Source organism: Rhineura floridana, chromosome 11, assembly GCF_030035675.1.
Source record: "Rhineura floridana isolate rRhiFlo1 chromosome 11, rRhiFlo1.hap2, whole genome shotgun sequence".
NCBI lineage: Eukaryota > Metazoa > Chordata > Lepidosauria > Squamata > Rhineuridae > Rhineura > Rhineura floridana.
In genome coordinates, this window is record NC_084490.1 from 66,266,190 (window position 1) to 66,284,861 (window position 18,672).

General features: G+C 41.4%; 1 protein-coding gene across 18 annotated transcripts in view; it reads left to right on the forward strand.

Moving 5' to 3' along the window:
* Nucleotides 1-18,672, forward strand: part of FHOD3 (formin homology 2 domain containing 3) — a 573,780-nt gene that overhangs the window by 435,063 nt on the left and 120,045 nt on the right. For 15 of the 18 annotated variants that reach the window (XM_061588106.1, XM_061588108.1, XM_061588113.1 and 12 more), the window contains 3 exons: nucleotides 6,611-6,745; nucleotides 9,403-9,453; nucleotides 16,419-16,630. In XM_061588106.1, coding sequence (XP_061444090.1) covers nucleotides 6,611-6,745; nucleotides 9,403-9,453; nucleotides 16,419-16,630 — 398 coding nt within the window. The remainder of the gene's footprint in view (nucleotides 1-6,610; nucleotides 6,746-9,402; nucleotides 9,454-16,418; nucleotides 16,631-18,672) is intronic. The other 3 variants (XM_061588109.1, XM_061588121.1, XM_061588122.1) reach the window with 1 other exon arrangement.

Genomic DNA, 18,672 nt, shown 5'->3' on the forward strand with positions numbered 1-18,672 from the left:
CAGTGGTGTAGAATAGCGACAGGAAAGCTACACATTCTGGGGACAGAGGAGCAAATCAATTTAGGGATACTGTTTTCAGTGATAACACCAGGCCATCTGTGATGTGTAGTTCCATCCTGAGATTAACAAGAGTCTTGCAGGTGTGATAACAGACAAATACACATCTTTTACTAAAACACTTCCATCTTTAATTGAGCATGAACAATTCTAGGTTTGATGAATATCATAATTTCCAAATTTCATAGCAGCGTAGTTCTAGCAGGGCCTCAACAGGTTTTACCAATTCCTTTCAATTCAGTTCACCAAATCCCTTTCAGTACAGCAGGTGAGGGGAACATTTGGTCCTCCAGTGTTGCTGATCTACGACTCTCATCATCCCTGCCATTGGCCATGCTTATGAGGGCTGATGGGAGTTACAGGTCAGCAACATCTGGAAGGTGATACAATACTGCTTTGAACTGCTGATACAGGTAGGGCCTTAGTGTCAGCAACTTCATGGAGGAGAAGTTGCTCCTCAGGAACCGAGGGCCCAAGCTGGCTTTGGTTAAATACCAGGACTTTGAATTGGCTAGGAAATTTACCGGTAGCCAGTGTAGCTATTTAAGAACTGCAAAAATGTATTCCCATCAGCTGATCCCAGTTTGCAAATTAGCAGCTGTGCTTTGGACTAATTGCATTTTCCTGGTCATCTTCAAAGCAACAGTGATCGATGGGGCAGTGAAGATGGGTTGTGTTGCATACCTAGTTTTCAGATGCCGAGTGTAGCTGCCACTTACCAAGGGGGGAGGGGAGCATGGGGAGCAAGGCGCAATACAAGCATTATCACAGGAGCATTAGATTGGCTCTGCTGCTGTGCCTGCAATTTTCCCCTCACCTCATCCTTCTCCCTCCCTCTCCCTCTCAGTAAGTGACCATTGGTGCCTGATAGCCAAGTACACAATGCTGCCCCACTGATAGCTACTGCTTCAAAGGCAACTCCATGTACAATGCACTGTTCTAATCTAGAAGTTTCCTGAGCATGGCAAATGGTAGCTAGGCTACTTCATTTCCATTTTCCCCCCAGCATCTTCTGCATCTTGGAAGATTTTTATCTATATTTTACAAAAACATGTCCCTCAGTCTTGCACATTCGGGCCCAATTAATGGCACAGCCCCACTCGTTTTTGCTGAGATGTCTGCCATGGTAAGTTGTGCCCACATTTATTTTGTTGTGACCAGCCATTTATTTACAGACACCAAGTTTGACCACTGCCATCATAGAGTGGGGTTGAATATTGTCCCAAGTGTTACAAAACATTGGAAGTGCCATTGTTCTTTTGAGAAAAATGAAATGGTTCCTGAAAACCACTTGATTTTACTTATTTTCTGTGCTTTTTGTAGCCAGTGTTTTCCTCATCTGCTGCTGCTTCAGCATCATTTTTACCTCTTATCTTTCCTTTTCCCCTTATCATTTCCTTCCTGGGGTAATCCAAGCCAAGGAACCATGTAGTGAGTGTGATGACATCACTGAGAACAAACATAGCTGTGTGAGAATGGGGATTGTGCTTTCTGGACTGATCATAAGGGTGATCCAACCAATCAGAAGTGCATTGCCTCTCCTTTGATCCAGCAAAATGTTGCTTTTTATAAAAGAATGGGAGGGATCTTCTTTGAGGAAGAGTTGTAGCTCAGTTGAGTCGTCTATCTGAAACCCTGGAGAGCTGCTTCCAGTTGGTGTCAACAGTAATGAACTTGGTGGACCAATAATCTGATTTGATATAAGACAGCTTCCTATGTTCCTATGTCAGTTGCATCCTTTAAACTGGGTATTGGCAAGGGCTTTGCCAATTTAAAAGAAGCTGTCTCCAGCATGATCCTTTCCCACTCCCCCTGTCATTCAGAAGCAGTTTGCCAAGAGAGTAGAAGAGATCCCTTTCTTTAAGCTGGGAAAGCATTTATAAAATGAGAAGTGGGGAAGAGTGTTGCTGCAAGAGCAGTTCCCTCTTTCCTCACTTACTTTGATTCTAAGCAAATGTTTCTGCCCCCTTCTAGAATGCCCCCTTGAAAAGTCAGTGATTCTTGACGGTTGCTTTTCTTGTCTGATGAACATTTCTCAACTTTTTTAGCTCACGCCTAATTTGACAATACAACCATGATACTGCATTTGTAGTTTGTGCCAGAAACAAGGTTTGCAGGATATCAAGTTTTGTAGCCGCTTTTGAAATGTTTATCCACATGGGATATAACAGTTTCAAATTCAATTCATAGAAATTATTGAAATTATACTTAGATTGATCTGGTGCTAGTAGAGCAAATACTGTCATCTCTTGCATAGTATTTGTATACAAATTTGTATACAGATCTGTATGCAAAAATAGGTGTTTTAAAGTAGCGGCAATGAATCCACTTAGCTTTTTTTTTTAAGGAAAGGGGCTACAAGTCATTCTTTTCCCCTCTTAATCCTCTTTTCAAAATTTGGGATATTGTTAATGCCTTGATGAAATAGACCAGGACAAACTGCATCTGTTTTCACTTATAATTATCTATAAAATTCATCCACTAATTACAGTAGCAGCAATCTTCAGACTCCAAAGCAAGAATTTGATAAGCCCTTCTGCAGTGGGCTGTCTTGATTTCTTTTCCTGGAATTATTGCTGCTAGGTTAACATCCTTAAGGAAAGAGAGACCACCCTCGATGTGAGAATGTATAGTTACATTTGGTCCTTTGATTACATTTTAACAGATGGCTGTATCAAAGTTCAAATCACAAGGCTAGCAGTGACCCTTTTATTTCCCTGTTAACTCTAGAAAAAGAGCCGCACAGTTTATAAGGTGATCAGCTAGGGCTGAATGAAATAGTCTCTATTTTGGATATTCGGGTTGAAACTAGCAATTTTGTTGTAGTGGAAATTTCTCCCCCAAAGAAGATGTAGACTGCATAATTTTTTCTCTATCTTGCAGTACCTCCCCCTCCCCCACATTGCTCATTTCAGCTTTCACATTGGACGATCCCACCCAGTTAGGGATCAGTTACTGAAAGGATATCATGATGCTACATAGCCAATCAGATTTAGCTATGTCATGACGTTACCAAAAGTGAGACCAATTTAAATGAATAAGCAAACATATTCATGAGAGCCAAAAGATAATTGAAACAGGGATGTATTTTTCAGCACTTCAGAAAACGTTCATGGAAGGCAGTAAGTAGTTTCAGTTCAGCCATAACAATAACTTCCTTTTTTGTCTTGCTAGAGATTTTAACAAGTATGTTTTGTCTCTTGTCATTCTAGCAGGGTACTGCTTTGCCTGCAAACATGGTATAATGTCCCAACTATAATCAGTTTTATTGTTTAATTGTAATGGGATTTTATTGTTGTATTAACTGTTTTGATTTATTTTATGAATTGCACATTGGTTTGTGAGGTGATTGTCCTAAAAAGTGGTATAGCAGTCTATTAAATAAAAAAGAAATAGCATCAAGTTTTGACAAATAACGGTTTGCTTTGTTCACTGAGGCTGTGAAGCAGTGAAGCTAGCCAGTAAGGATGGCAGTGGCAAGAAGGATTGCAGTGGTACTCCTATGACTGAGTCCACACAGGGCCATCTCAGCTGTTGCCAGACAATGCCTCTCCTTCTGATGTCTAGGAGTACCAAAGTAATAGCCGCGGCACTCCGAGGCAGTAGCCTTTCTGTTGGAATGAAGTGTGGCAGTCAGCAGTTGCAATGCAGACACTTCAATGCAAGAAAAAGGCTTCCAACTGTGTTTACTTTTGGGCTGTGTGTACTTTGGGGCTACCCCCACAGATGACTCACTTCATGTTAGTCACAGCCCTGCCCTCACCCCCTTTTTTTGTTGCGGGGTTGAGAATGAGATCCTTGTGAATGCCCTTTCCCACAACAAAAGACAATAAGCAGGAAAGTGGAGAGTGTTATCTACTTTCTCGGTGGTTGACTCAACCCCTTTCACTCTGATTGGCTCCAATCAGGAAAAAATAAAGAAGCATGTTAGAAGACTCTTCTCAATGGCTAACACACTCCTCTTTCTTACTGATTGGTTCATAGCATGCTGGAGATATAGGGACCCTGCTAGTACCCTGCTACTAAAAAAGCAAAGGGTCTAAGACACCCCCCCAAGCCCTTGGACAACTATACCCCTGAGGTACACACAGACACACCAAGAGGAAGGGCAGGAAGGGCCACCAGAATGGGCGCCAATTATGAGGAGGGAGAGACAGATTACCTGCTCGAGTTGGAGGGCTGGGTAAAACAGGTTGTTGCCACTTCACCTCCTGAGGGAGGGGACATTTCATAGCCAGTAATCTTCCATGTCCCAAAATGAAGACTGAGACAAGGGGGCATGTGGATAGCTCTGCTTGCCCCGAGGGAGGGAGGTTGGAATACAGCATACAGTGTAAAGCCTTAGAATGATGAAGGAGCAGCCACTGCTTCACAGACGCACCGTGGATGACCAGCATGAACCTTGCAGACCACTGGTAGTCCACAGACCACAATTTGGGACCCACTGGAATATGTTATTTTGGCTACATGCATTGGATTTTGCATGCATAGGCCACATTCAGATGATCCATCTCTGAATTGGGAGAGGCCATGCAAGCCCTGGACCAGCACCTGGACTTGGTGGTAGGCTGGAAGAGGGCCAATAAACTGAGTCTGAATACTACTAAGATGGAGGTGCTATAGGTAGGTGCTTCCCAAGCCTGGATATTTGGTCAATTGCCTGCTTTGGATGGGGTTGTACTCCCTCTGAAAGGGCAGGTTCGTAGTCTGGGGATGCTGCTGGATCCATCTTTGTTGCTAGGGTCCCAGGTGATCTCAATGGATAGGAGTGTCTTTTACCAGCTGTGGCTGTTTCTGGCCTGGGATAGCCTGACTTCTGTTATCCATGCATTGATACCCTTCAGGCTGGATTACTGTAATGCTCTCTATATGGAGCTTCCCTTGAGGTTAGTCCAGAAGCTGCAGTTGGTACACAATGTGACAGTGTGACTTCTCACTGGGGCAAGACATTGCCAGCAAGTTACCTGCTTCTGAAAGAATTGCACTGGTTGCTCACTAGCTACCAGGCTAAGTTCAAGGTACAGCTTAGGACCAGGATACTTACTTACTTACTTACTTATTTAAATTATATCCCGTCCTTCATCCCAGCAGGAGCCCAGGGCAGTAAACAAAACAGTAAGAACACTCTAAAATATCATAAAAACAGGCTTTAAAATATATTAAAACAAAACATCTTTGAAAACATCTTTTTTAAAAAGCTTTTAAAAATCTTTAAAAGCCTCTCAAAGAAATCATCTTACCCCTTATATACCCAGTCAATCTACAGATGCCGTTCCATCAGGAGATTTATTCTGCACAACATAGGAAGCAGCCTTTGGAAATCACTCCCCCTCAAATATTAGACGGGTGCCGTCACTGTTGTCTTTTCGGTGCCTATTGAAGACCTTCCTCTTTCAGCAAACCTGTTACATAGAGACCTCATCCTAAACTGCATCTGCATTGGAATTATGCTTTTAAAGATAGTTTTAAAAGGAAAAATGTGTTTCAAGATGTTTTTAAGATGTTTTATAGATGTTTTTATTGTTTCATTGCTTGTTTGCCACCCTGGCCTCCTTCTGGGAGAAATGGCAGTATATACATCTAATAATAAATAAATAAATAAAATATAGATATGAAAGGACAGCAGAGGTGATGCAGGAAGGGCAAATGAGCATTCACTGTAATAGGCCAGATCAAGGGAGAGGTATCATCCAATCCAGCTCCTAGTGGATAAAAACTGAAATAACAATTTGGAAATTTAGAAAATGTGTCTTATAACTATCCTAGATAGCCCATATCAGGGATGCTGCAGTATTGAATTTCATGCATTGGCAGAGGGTTGAACTAGATGACCTCTGAGACCACAAGTCTATAATTCTGTCCCTCATGGCGTTACGCTATGGGGAGGGGATAATATTATCAGTTCTTTGTTTCAAGTAACCAGAGGCCAGACATATGTTAAGAGTGGATAGCTGAGGTGTATTCACCATATGGATACTCAGTTCATGATAGAAATTATCAAGGATCTTTCCTGTCAGATTTGAAATAATGTTATTGCTGCTTGCAAATGAATTAAAATTAAGATTGCAAAGTTTTCATATTATGCCCATGAGGGTGCTTTTACAAGTCCCATTCACCAAACAAATGATAATTTCTGTCAAATAAATTTCCCCTAACTAAGTCCAGGCTCTTCCACCTGTACAGAGTAGTTAATGATTTTTTTTGAGATTTAGTAATCCTGGAGCATACATTTGGAGAGGAGGAATACTAAAGGATTTGGGAAGTTAATTCTTGATCAAATTAATAAAATGTCTGGTAATTCTATGCTATTAACATAATACCGTTTTGCTACTTAAAATTGAGGTCCCATAACAGTATATGGAAAACGTTTGTTCACCTTTTAACATAAACTAGGATGGCTATCAGTCAAAAGCTGGAAAAGATTGGCTGCTGAGAGGTTGAGATACAGTGTGTATAATTAAATTAACACATTTTATTAGAATAAGAAAAGGACAGGTGAACAGTTGCTTTATTGAAAAATACTGAGTGACATGATTTCTTCTTTGATCTGCAGGCAGTCCTTGGGTGGTCTCCTTACATCGTCCTATCGACAGCACCAAGAGTCTCTGGCAGCTGAAAGAGAGAGGCGACGTCAGGAGAGAGAGGAGAGGCTGCAAAGGATAGAGCGTGAAGAGAGAAACAAATTCAAGTAAGAGGAAAAGTTATTTCATGTTTGTTGCTTTAATATAACTTAGATGAAAAATAGTTTGCTGTATTTAGTATTTGTAATCTTCCAGCTGTCTTTCTAGATTAGTACATTTCCATGTTGTCCTGCATTTACACTTCAAGGGAAACCAGGAATTGTGGCATCTGATAAATCACCCATCAGTTTGAGTATTTCCCAGTTTCCATCCTCACAAACCATACAGTACACAATACGAAATTTCATAAAATGCTGCTCTTTATAGCATTGATACAGTTAAACCATTGCACCCTGGTCAGAGCATCTGGAATTGATTAAGATGTAGCACCTTGTCTTTACCATTTCAATCCACTCTCGGTTATCTTAGGTCTATGAACCATGTTAATTACTTCAAAAGTTCATGACCATATACTTATAAATGCTTATTTTAAAAATCCTGTAAATCAAAAGCCTTTGAAATAAAATACAAAATACCATTATAGATAAAGAGCTAGTAGAAGTTCCAGAAACATCAGTTTCCATTATGTCCTGGTGCTTTATTTCAATAAAGAGATTTGTGTAGCAGAATATTCACTGTAAAAAGATTAAAGTTGTTTAATTGGCAAGACATACTTCACTATCTTGTCATTATGAGATCTCCTCTTACATTTGCCTAACATTGTGCAGGATTATGGCCCTAATCATTTCCAAAAGAGAAAATAATCTGCTAGTTGTGTAATGAAATAAAAAAGGTGAAAAACTTATGAATGACGAATAATTTGGTGACATAAGAAGTAGACAAAAGTAATTGTGACATAACTTCCTTGCTGAAGATGTGCTTTTGGCCTAATTTTCATTAAGGTAGTAAAACTGTGTAAAATGAATATTTTCAGTATGGAGGAGTCTGACGTGGTATCACCCAGGCACTACATTACTATGTCAGTGAAAACTAGGCCTTTGACAGGCACCTATCTAAGTGTGGATTCACATGACTGCCTCCCACAGTGCAATTCATGTGATCGTCTGAAAGATTCTCTGACTGGCTTTTGTGTGGCATCATGAAATAAGTGCCTGAGTGTTAATGGCTGCCATTTGTATACACCTGAACAAATATTGGTACCATTCACAAGACACACTCTGCATAGAGCTGTGATTAGGGTTGCCAGACTCAGGGCCTGAGACTGATCCTGTATCTTTAGGAGAAGAGAAAGTCAGCCAAGTGCAGGTGTTCTTGCAACATTGTAATAGGAAAAACCACAAGGTGGAATTCTCCCTTCCCCTGAACAGCTTTTAAAGATACAGCAGACCTCTTGGTTGCCAGGCCCCGCCTCCAGGAGGTCTTCTGTATCTTTAAAAGTTGTGCAGGGGGAAGGGAGAATTCCACCTTGTGGTTTTTCCTATTACAGTGTTGCAAGAACACCTGCACTTGGCAGACTTTCTCTTCTCCTAAAGATACAAGATCAGTCTAAGGCCCTGAACTTGGCAACCCTAGCTGTGATGCAGCTTTAAGTTTCTGCTTGAACTGTACGCTTGTGACTGACTATACCCCTTTACAAAGCATCTGGTCTGGAATGTTGACAGAGTGGGATTTAGCCTTTTCCCACATCTTGTTTTATTGCTGAAAATTGCCTCCCACAAACCTGCTGATTTTTTAAATTGAGGTTCATAGGAAGTGGTGGGGGAGGTGGGTAAAGCCTACTTCTCCATGCCGTGGTCAGTGTTCCTGCCTGCCTACCCTCCTTTCTTTTGAGAAGAAAGAAAGAGCAGCCAGTTGCAAGCACATAATTCAAAATCGTGCTTAAAGTCCCATCTAGTTTAACCCCAGTAGTTCTGTTAATTCACCTTCATTAGCTAATTCTGGATTTTAATTTTGGGGGGGGGACTTCTTTGTGTGTCTGCGCACATGTGTCCGTGCATGTGTGCAAAAGTCATTAACAGAAATAGGTATCTTATACTGAGTCAGACTATTTGTCAATCTGTCTCAATACTGCTTGCTTTGAGTAAGGGCAGTTCTCTGGTGTCTCAGGTCAGGCAGACCTACCTGAGTTCCTTTCACTGGAAGTGTTAGGGATTGGACATGGGTCATTTTACAACCAAAGCTTGTACTCTACCACCAAATATGGCTTCTCCCCAAATCCTTTAACAGTGGGGATCAGATGCACGTTGTGAAATCCCATCACACCTAAATACTTTCTTGCTTGCCCTTCATTGCTCCCCATCTTCTTTAGCAGACCTAAATTTCACTCAACTGTTACGACAGTCTTTTGTGTCTTTACACAAAGGTGAAGCAACCTCAGAGGCAGCAGCAATCACAATGGGAAAGATGACAGGGATTTTTGTTTCTATGAAAGTAAATTGAAGAGGATTTAATTTCTACCAATTGAATACGATAAAGGATTAGGACAGATGCTCAAGTCTCCCTTTTATTTCAATGAGATTTTAACACAATGGGACCTAATGACATTCTCCTATTAAAAACACTGATCATTTATCTACATAGTTCCAATGCAGTGTGTTTGATAATGTCTGACTTTTAAAAATTACACATGTCATCATAGATGTCTTTAATCAAGAAATGTAGTTTAATTTGAGCTCTTTTGATTTTCATTTCTTTTGCCACTTACTTTGTTCTTCTTTCCTGATTTTTATTTTTCTCTATAACTTTATACACCTCTGTTTTATAGTCGTAATTATCTAGACAAAAGAGAGGAGCAAAGACAAGCAAGAGAAGAGAGGTTTGTACTTATCACTACTTTTGGCTATTTTACATTTCTTATGTCATTATTAAGAGACGCCAGATTTTGTAAACCAGCTTCTAATTAGGTTTGCAAAGAATGGCTTAATTGAGAAGTGCACATGCCATTTTATTCTAGCAAGTACAGTAAGAGATAAAAGATAATGTTCATTACTGAATGATTGGCAAGCAACAAACGATTGCTTGCATTGATTTTATATATAGATCAGGTTCTGAAACTAAGCCAGGATTTCTAGCTAGTTCACATGATGTAAGGTGAGAGGCGGGTGGGCGTGGTTTGGGAGAAACAGCCTCACGGGCCAAATTGAGACCAGTGCTGGGCCAAATGTGGCCCTTGGGCTAGAGGTTCCCCACCACCCTGTTCTAAAAGAATTCTATTTTATTTGGTTTTCTCGAATATTCTATTTTATCCTTCAGTTTCTCCTATACAGAAGCAGAAGTGGTCATGTTCAGATGCTAAGCCACTAACTATGGCTAAACAAATTACTATGTACAGCAGCTGCATGTAGTATTTCACCCCTTCATTCTTCCAGTGGGGAAATAAACGACAGAGCAGCTGGCTTAGCCTTGTGTCTGATTTCTTTCTCTCCCTACAAACCACACTCTGAAGCCAAGTATTTCTTCTGCTACAAGTTGCACATTAACATTGTATTAAACACTGAAGGAAGCTTCCACAAGAGAAATTAGATGCCAGTCATGTTATTATTCACATACAGTGTTTAATGTATCTTAATTCAGTTGGGTTCTGAAATCGGGTTTTTGAGTACCATTTTACCATTTTTTAAATGAGATACTTACAGTTTAAAACAAACAAAAAATGAGAGTGCATCCATGACGCGTGGCAGTAATTGTTAAAATATAATGTAGGATCCTTTATAAAACTATGTATTAATCTGGTGTGACTGAATTCTGCAAAAGCAGTGCCATGGGAGGCCTGCTGACTTTGGAGATTGGGGTTAATTTAGAACGTCAACCAGACCTTCAAGTGGCTCTTGTATGGCTGGAAAGGCAGGGGACGGGAGACACTCTAGTTTGAGAGTGGAGAACCTGCGAGTCTCATGTGGACAGCTTCCACAGCAATATAGAGGGTATTCACATACATAAATGGCACATGGCCTTAATAATACAATAGCAAAATGTTACCTGCAATGATCAAAGTAGTATTTGCAGAAGAACAGGCTAACATTGATGTCTCTTTAAATTGGCAGAATGTATTGATCGTATTGTACACATTGCAACACATTATGTTGCTCTTTGTATACTTTCTTCAGCACATGCAAATGTCCAAACATCACTCCTTCTAATATTAAACTCAGGTGGTAGGTTTGGAACGGCTACTGAGAAATAACTGAAAGGTGTCACCATACTTGGGAGATCTTCAAGGTTTCCAGAACTACAAAAAATGTTTTAAAATATACCTAAGACTGCAGCCCGCCAAGAAACAAAGAGAAAGACAGCTCAGTTAGGTCTGAACATGCTTGAGTAGATCTGAAATATAAAGTGACTGTTGGAAAAGAAAAATGGAACACTGGGGGGAAGGGAACGAATACTAAAAAATATCACTCCTTTTGAGGTGCATTGGAACATTTTGTTGCAGATCCCACTTGCTTTATTCATGAAAAGGCAGGCATTTTTGGCTGCAATCCAATACACATTTACCTGGGAGTAAGTCCCATTGAAGCCAGTGGAGATTACTTCTGAACAGATATGTATTGGACTGCAGCCTTAACAGAGCAACCCAACTCAGGCGAAGGCAGCAGAAGTGGAGCTGACACAAGAGGAACTGGTGGAAAGGTCCGCTGCATCCAGTTGCCGTTTGGGAGCCTCTGGCCTGGCTGAACACAGGCTCACCCAGCAGAGCTGAATGCATGGACCAGAAAACACAAGCCTGCACTCCCAAATACCACAAGAATGCAAGTCCACTCATCCTCAGCACACAGAAACACTGGAGTTTGTGGCCAGAATGGCAGGGAAACAACAGGCTCCCAAAGGAGCGCCTGTTGCCATGACAGCAGCAGCAGCCACCTCTGGGGAAACACAGCGGATGCACCCCAGGCAGCCTGCCTGTGCCTGCCAGAAACAGCCAGAAACCCCACCCACAGCCCCTGGGAAGTGCCCCACTCAGCAGCAGTGGAATACACACACCATGGGGTCAGGGCAACGGCGTGGCAGCCATTGCAGCAGCCAGCCTGGCAGCAGAGCACAGTGGCAGCCCCACACACACATACACAGCATGCACGATCACTGTCCGCCGTGCCAATCACACACATGCACAAACAGACAGTGCAATAAGTGTGACAGGGTAAACAAACACATGTAGAGATGACGCTCATTGCCCTCTCTGCCAGTGGCACATGCAAAGGCAGCACGACCAATTAAAAACACACGCATGGAGGCCACCACCACACACACAACCCCATCACACCCACAGTGTGCACCGCCTCAGCGCCCCCACCACACACGCAGCCACCCGCCACCCCAAAGAGCACGTACCACACACGGGAAGATGCAGAAAGAATATTTATTGAAAGACATCAAGCGCAGACACATTGTCACAGCCCCAGCACAGAAAGCAACCAGGGAGGAAACCCCCACCATGCCTGTCCCAGAGACACTATGGCACATCCTCACTGGCATCTCAGGCAGGGGTGACCCATGGACAGGGGGCTAATAAACTGAGGCTCAATCCAGACTGAGATGCTGTTAGTGGGTGGTGCTTCTGACCGGATGGTGGATGTCCAACCTGTCCTGGATGGGGTTGCACTCCCCCTGAAGGAGCAGGTTCATAGCTTGGGGGTTCTCCTAGAACCATCTCTGTCACTTGAGGCTCAGGTAGCCTTCTACCCACTTCGGTTGGTGGCTCAGCTATGCCCGTATCTGGACAGGGAAAACCTGGCTTCAGTTGTCCATGCTCTGGTAACATCCAAGTTAGATTACTGCAATGCACCCTACATGGGGCTGCCTTTGAAGACTGTTCAGAAACTGCAGCTTGTGCAAAATGCAGCTGCCAGATTGCTAACAGGGACCAGACTGTTCAAATATATAAAACCGATTCTGGCCCACTTGAATTGGCTGCCTGTATGTTTCCAAGCTCGATTCAAGGTGCTGGTTTTAACCTTGAAAGCCTTACACTGCTTGGGACCACAATACCTGATGGAACGCCTCTCCCGACACGAACCCACCCGTACACTACGCTCAACATCAAAGGTCATCCTCCAGGTGCCTACTCCGAGGAAAGCTAGTAGGATAGCAACAAGAGAGAGGGCCTTCTCAGTGGTGGCCCTCAAATTATGGAATGATCTCACTGACGAGGTGTGCCTGGCACCAACACTGTTATCTTTTCGGCACCAGGTCAAGACTTTCCTCTTCTCCCAGGCATTTTAGCATGTGTTTTTAAATTGCTTTTTAAAAATGTGTTTTTAAGTTTGTATATTTGTTTTTAATGTTTTAATTGTTGTAAACTGCCCAGAGAGCTTCAGCTATGGGGCGGTATACAAATGCAATAAATAAATAAATAAGTCTTCTGGCTTCCACCGGCCCCACTTGTGCCAGTCTCAGCTGCACTGGCTAGGTCCCAGCTCAGGTGGGCTGGCCCGGCTGCCCTCCAGCTGAGCCAGGCTGAGGGACTTGCGCTGGAATAGCCTGGCTGACCCAAGGTTCCCCCTCATCCAACTCCCCTCAGCCCCGCGTAAATGCAAGTTGGATTGTGTCCTTAGTCTCTGCAGTCAGGACGAAATCCCATGTTATGTGGGAGATAATATTCCCTGAACAATTTTCTTCTGAAGGAGGACAGGGCTGCAGTGCTGGAGGGAGGGACCCCATCCCTTTTCTCCTGTGCCGTGGGCCCAAGATCCAGCTTCCCCCTAGGCCTGGAGTCAGTCATGCTATGTGGCCTCCACCTCTGCCATCTGTCTTCTTCATGGCTGTGTCCCCTTCTGCTTACTTTTGTTGTTGTTTTGCCAACCATCGCTTTAGCAGCAATTTTCTTCCCCCCACCCACCCACCCAGTTTCCATTTTTCTTTTGCTGCTGAGGTCTTCCTTCCTCAGTCGCTTGATCTAGGAAAAAGGAGAAGGCTGCGGATGCAAGGCTTAAGACTCCCCCAAAGTGCAGCATCAATGGTCGGTGCCCCAGTAGGTCACTAATCCACATTAGGCAGGGAGGTACAGCTGCTTTTAGAAGAAGAAAATTACATTGGGAGATTCAATGTAAGGCCGTAGGGGTAGCAGTTCAGTGGTGGTTGGTTATGTCGATATTGTCTATATCAGCATTAAATCCGCTGACCAACCCAATATGCACTTGAGTCACTGACCAGATATGATTAGGGCACCAAGCTGTTCCAGATTCAATTTTGTGTTACTACTGGATTCATATCTCATTGTGCTGCTATCTATATGAATCACAGCACCCAGATAATGTAGAAACCTACCCTTGTAGGTTGCACAATCCAGTACAGCTGGTTTCTTTTTATCTTAAGTCCACCCTGGGCTCCTGCTGGGAAGAAGGATGGGATATAAATCAAATAATAAATAAATAAATAAAATCTAAAATATAAATTTGCATTCTGCTGAATATAATGGCTGCCTCTTTCCCTGATAAAAGTAACCTTGCATCACCAAGCCATAGAAGCTAAAATGTAAAGAGATATGGAGCACAAAAACAGGGGTATTAAATAACAGCATCAAATTTGTATCAGGGGTATTAATATAACATAGCATCAAAACCAACATCAAATTTTGGGGGGATCATTCCAGATTATAGTCGTGGTAAACTGAAGAAGATTTCATTGCAGCTTCTTTTCCTTTACCATGTTTCGATGAATTGTTAGTTGGAGAAATGGTGGTCAACTTTTTTGGCAAATATGCTAAAGTTCCTATTCATGCATATGCAACCTGCCTCCCCATACCTTGGGGTGTAGGCAATTAAAAGTCAATTAAAAATCAATATGAACATTTAATGCAGCCACACCATGGACCACCTGAATGAAGCTGGTGGATCACTGGTGGTCCACGGACCACAGTTTGGGAACACCTGTTCTATGCTATAGACAGCGTAGTTGGTCTACCTGTTTCAATCCAAATAGGCTATAAACCCTTGTTGCCTCTGTCACTTATGAATCCATCTATTCATTTGGAAAATAATACCTTGTTTAAGTAACAGTGTAGTTCCCCTGAGTATCACATTCTATTGAACTGTCTATGTATAAATATTGTAAACATTTCCTGTTTTATAGTCATCCTTTACAATCACATTCAAATTCTATCGATACTCTATTTCACACAGAACCCTAATTTCTCAGCATTGAAAAATAGCTCAAAGGAATTACTGAAAATGGGTTTGTGTATCCTAATGAAACCATGTAAGACTGCATGTGGCATAGTATTTATGAAAGACACCTTTGAATCTGTAATGGTTGTGCACTTGAAACTACATGTGTGCCTGTGTATTTATTATCTACAATAGGCACTATTGTTTTCCATGGACAGCAGACAGCTTTACCCTTACTGAATTTAATATTCACCAGTGCCATAGTTCCTTAATTATATAGACTCCTAAAAGTACCCAACCCACAGAGGAGACTGCATGTTGTGTATCTGCATGATTTACTTGTCTTGCCTTCCAGTCAGCTTCTACTGAGGCCAGGCAATCTACTATATCTCTGCATTAGGTGTGATTGGATTATGCAGTCACTCTTAATACAAGATACAGCAGAATTACCCACACTCAGATGAGGCTTCTCATTGCATTTCTGTGTGAGTCTCTTATCACTGTTTACCTTGTTTCAAACAGAGAAACACAGGAGGTGAGCTTCTCTGAATCATGCATTTTTTACTCTTTCACACCTTACACCTTTTCAGGTTTAAACATGAAGTGTGCTTCCAATTTTTATGCAGAAGAAAGACGTGTCTCTGTCATCAGAATTTTGGGAAGCTTTAAAGTATTACATAGGAGGGAGATCTCTGTCTTGCCCTATTTCGTACTGTTATGAAATGCTTAGTGCAGTTGGACACTGGAACCCAAACAGAGTCAGGGATGCAGAAAGTCAGTCTTGATTCACCTTTTTGAGCAGCTCACTTCTGAGTAAGTCAAACAGAGCTGGGAGCCTACTTTTACATCTGTATTCATAAATGTATTCCATTAGCAAATCATGGTGGATAAAATTAGCAGACATCTGGAAGACACACATATTTCAAAGTTATTTTGGTCTGAACGTATAAAAAATTGTATGGAGAATACGATTGGTAGCTGGTCTTAATAAACAGTTAGCAAGTCTTGCCTGCCTTAAATGCAAAACAGATGTATCTTTGTTCTTTTCAACTGACTTTGATGAATAAACTATATGTGATGTCATATCCAAGCTATTGAATGTCTTGAGTCCAGCCGAGAAATCTTTTAGAATTAAAAAAAAAAGTTTCCATAGTAGACACTGGAGAGAACAAAGTGAATTCCAGTGCACTACTCTTAGAGCAAATAGAAGCACGTTCAGAGATTCAGACAGTTTTTAGTCCAAACATTTATAAGTGGTATTATTTTCTGCAAGATCTGTTTTCCTGTGAGACACTAAAAAATTTTCCCCTTTCTCTTCAGTAAGACTGGGACTAGGTCTTCCATCATTTGGGGATCTGAGAGGCATTTTTATGAGGGAAAAGGGGAGAAAGGAAGAACTGGCAAATGAAGACATTTTCTTCAAAGTGCAGTATCTGAGGTCTGCTTAATACTATCTTTTTGTTTGACATCAGCACTATAAACTTCTCTGGGTCTGTTTTTGTTTTTTATTTTGCTCTGGTGCATTTCCCCACCCTGAAGATTAATCCAGCTGTCAGTTTTGCTGTGTACCTCATGTGTCAGAAAGTCAGATCTTTCCCTGCAGGTGCTTCAGCTATAAACAAGCATCAGCTCTAGTTTTCTCCTTCTTTACGGAATCCCTTTGGAATTTAACTTCCAGATACAAATACTTAGAGAAATTGGCAGCTGAAGAGTACGAGAAGGAGCTGAGAAGTCGGAGCTTATGTAGGGGCAGGAGTGACTTGTCCTTGAATTTGGGTTCTTCAGTCCCAGCCTCTCCCATTCCCACGTGTGCCAGCCCAACTTCAACAGATTCTCCGGAGGAACCAAAGACCCCTGTGACACCTTGCAGGACAGCTCAGACCCCAGAAGGTAAGTTTGCCAATGAACTCTGAAGGGGAAGTGAACAGCTCTTAATTGCTCTTTGCATATTTAAGCAGACACAACAGTATAGATGCCAGGGTGTCATACTTTATAAAAGTGTGATATCTCTTGTCAATTCTTTCTCTTATTTGTAGCACTAGTATCTTATGAATGAATGACAAAATTTGGTATGTTCACCTGCCTTCACATAGTCAGTTATAACACATAGCACATTGCATTTGGTGTTATGATCCTTGCATAGCTGTGCTTCCAAAGCCAAAACACTAAGTGCATGTGTTCCAGCTAAAATTAAACATGTTTAGTACAATTGGTTTTGGTGGGAGGCTTAAGCATGAGGGCCTTAAAATGTTTACTTTTAGCTGGATTGTACCCTGAAATAGCTATGCTTATGCTAGGCCCTGTGTGTACCTTAGAGGTCTTTTAAAAGTCTGTCCCCTCTACCCCCAGAGCTATGCGTACTAGTTGACAAGCTGCTTTTGAAAGTCTTGGGAATTTCAAAATGGTTTTTTGCTGTGGGGAACAGGGGGCAGGAAAGTAATAAACTCCTGTTCACATATGCTAATTTTAATCTGTCTGAAATTTGTATTTTATTTAGATTTAAATTATTGTTAGCCAACTTGCTAATTTTTTAAATGTAAAGATGGGATAAAACAAAATGTAACTGTATTGTTTGTATTGTTCTTTTTTTTTGCCTAAGGAATCCTGAAAGAGGTGTGATGGTTAGGTACCAAAATGAGTGGCAGAGGCAATGGGAAAACAGAGCTGAAAAGTTGCTTTTTGTTGGGCTGGGGGTGAGGGATATGCAAACAATCTTAGATGTGTAGCAAAACCCTTAACAGGCTTATAATAGTTCAAATAAAGTACATGGCTAAGAAATTAAGATGAAATAAGAAGCATGATCTAGCCCAAGTTTATCATTGTTAAATCCCATTTATTTCAGTGATGAGTTGTGCAGATGATCAGCATTTTTGTAGTTTCTTTGGAAATCTGAAAGCAGTAGTTTCTTTGGAAATCTGCAGGTGCATACAGAAATATATTGTTTATGTATGTGATTTTTGTTCTTGAAGGTACGACTGTTAACTTCTCCACTGGGATAAAACTGTCAAAATACTTTACACATTATGGTGAATAAATATATCTGGGGCTGGTAAAAGCTCAGAGTCAGTTCTCACTATTATAGTATCATAGAGTTGGTACATCAAAGGTCATCTAGTCCAACCCTGCTGATTCAGGAAATCCACTACTGCATGTAGCTTTCCAGCCACTACTTGAAAACCTCTGACAAAGGAGAGTCCACTGCCTTTCAAGGCAGACTGTTCCACTGTCAAACAGCTTGCACCATGAGGAAGTTCTTCCTAGTGTTTAATCTAAGTTGTTTTTCTTGTAATGTGAACCCTTGGTTAAGGTCCCTTCCCTCTGGAACAATTGAAAACAAATTTGCTCCAAGATCTATATGACAGCCCTTCATGTACTTTGACTTGATGATGCCTCTATGACTTGAATTCCTTGGCTTTATTGGCTGTTATTGCTTGAAGCATGCTGTTAAAACAACTATCATTTGAAGGAAAAATGGATAATGTACGCTGACTTTGGTTATGCTGCTGTCAAACTTAATATTAGTTTGCATAGTTTCTCTTCTGCATTACTATTTTTTCTCAGTATTAAAGTCCCTACAATGACTGTGTATCTGTGAAATCACTTTTATTCAGAATGGCAGTTATTCAAACCCAGTGTCACGCATTAAAACCCCTCAGTTTTCCCTACCAATAGTATTTTTCAAATCTCTGCATGGAGAGCAACTATCTCTTTTATGATGATTATTTTAGCATATGTCTCTGGGATGTATTCCAAACATTACATTATAAAATGGAGCACTTTGGTATGTATGGGGAATAGATTTATAACAGGTGCACAAACTAACTCTCAGCAGTTTAGGTGTGGAGTCCCTTTCAGCAGATAGCAGGTGTTTCAGGCTTTGCCAGAGGAACACCCGACAAAAATCAGCAAGTGTGCAACTTTGTGGAACTTTT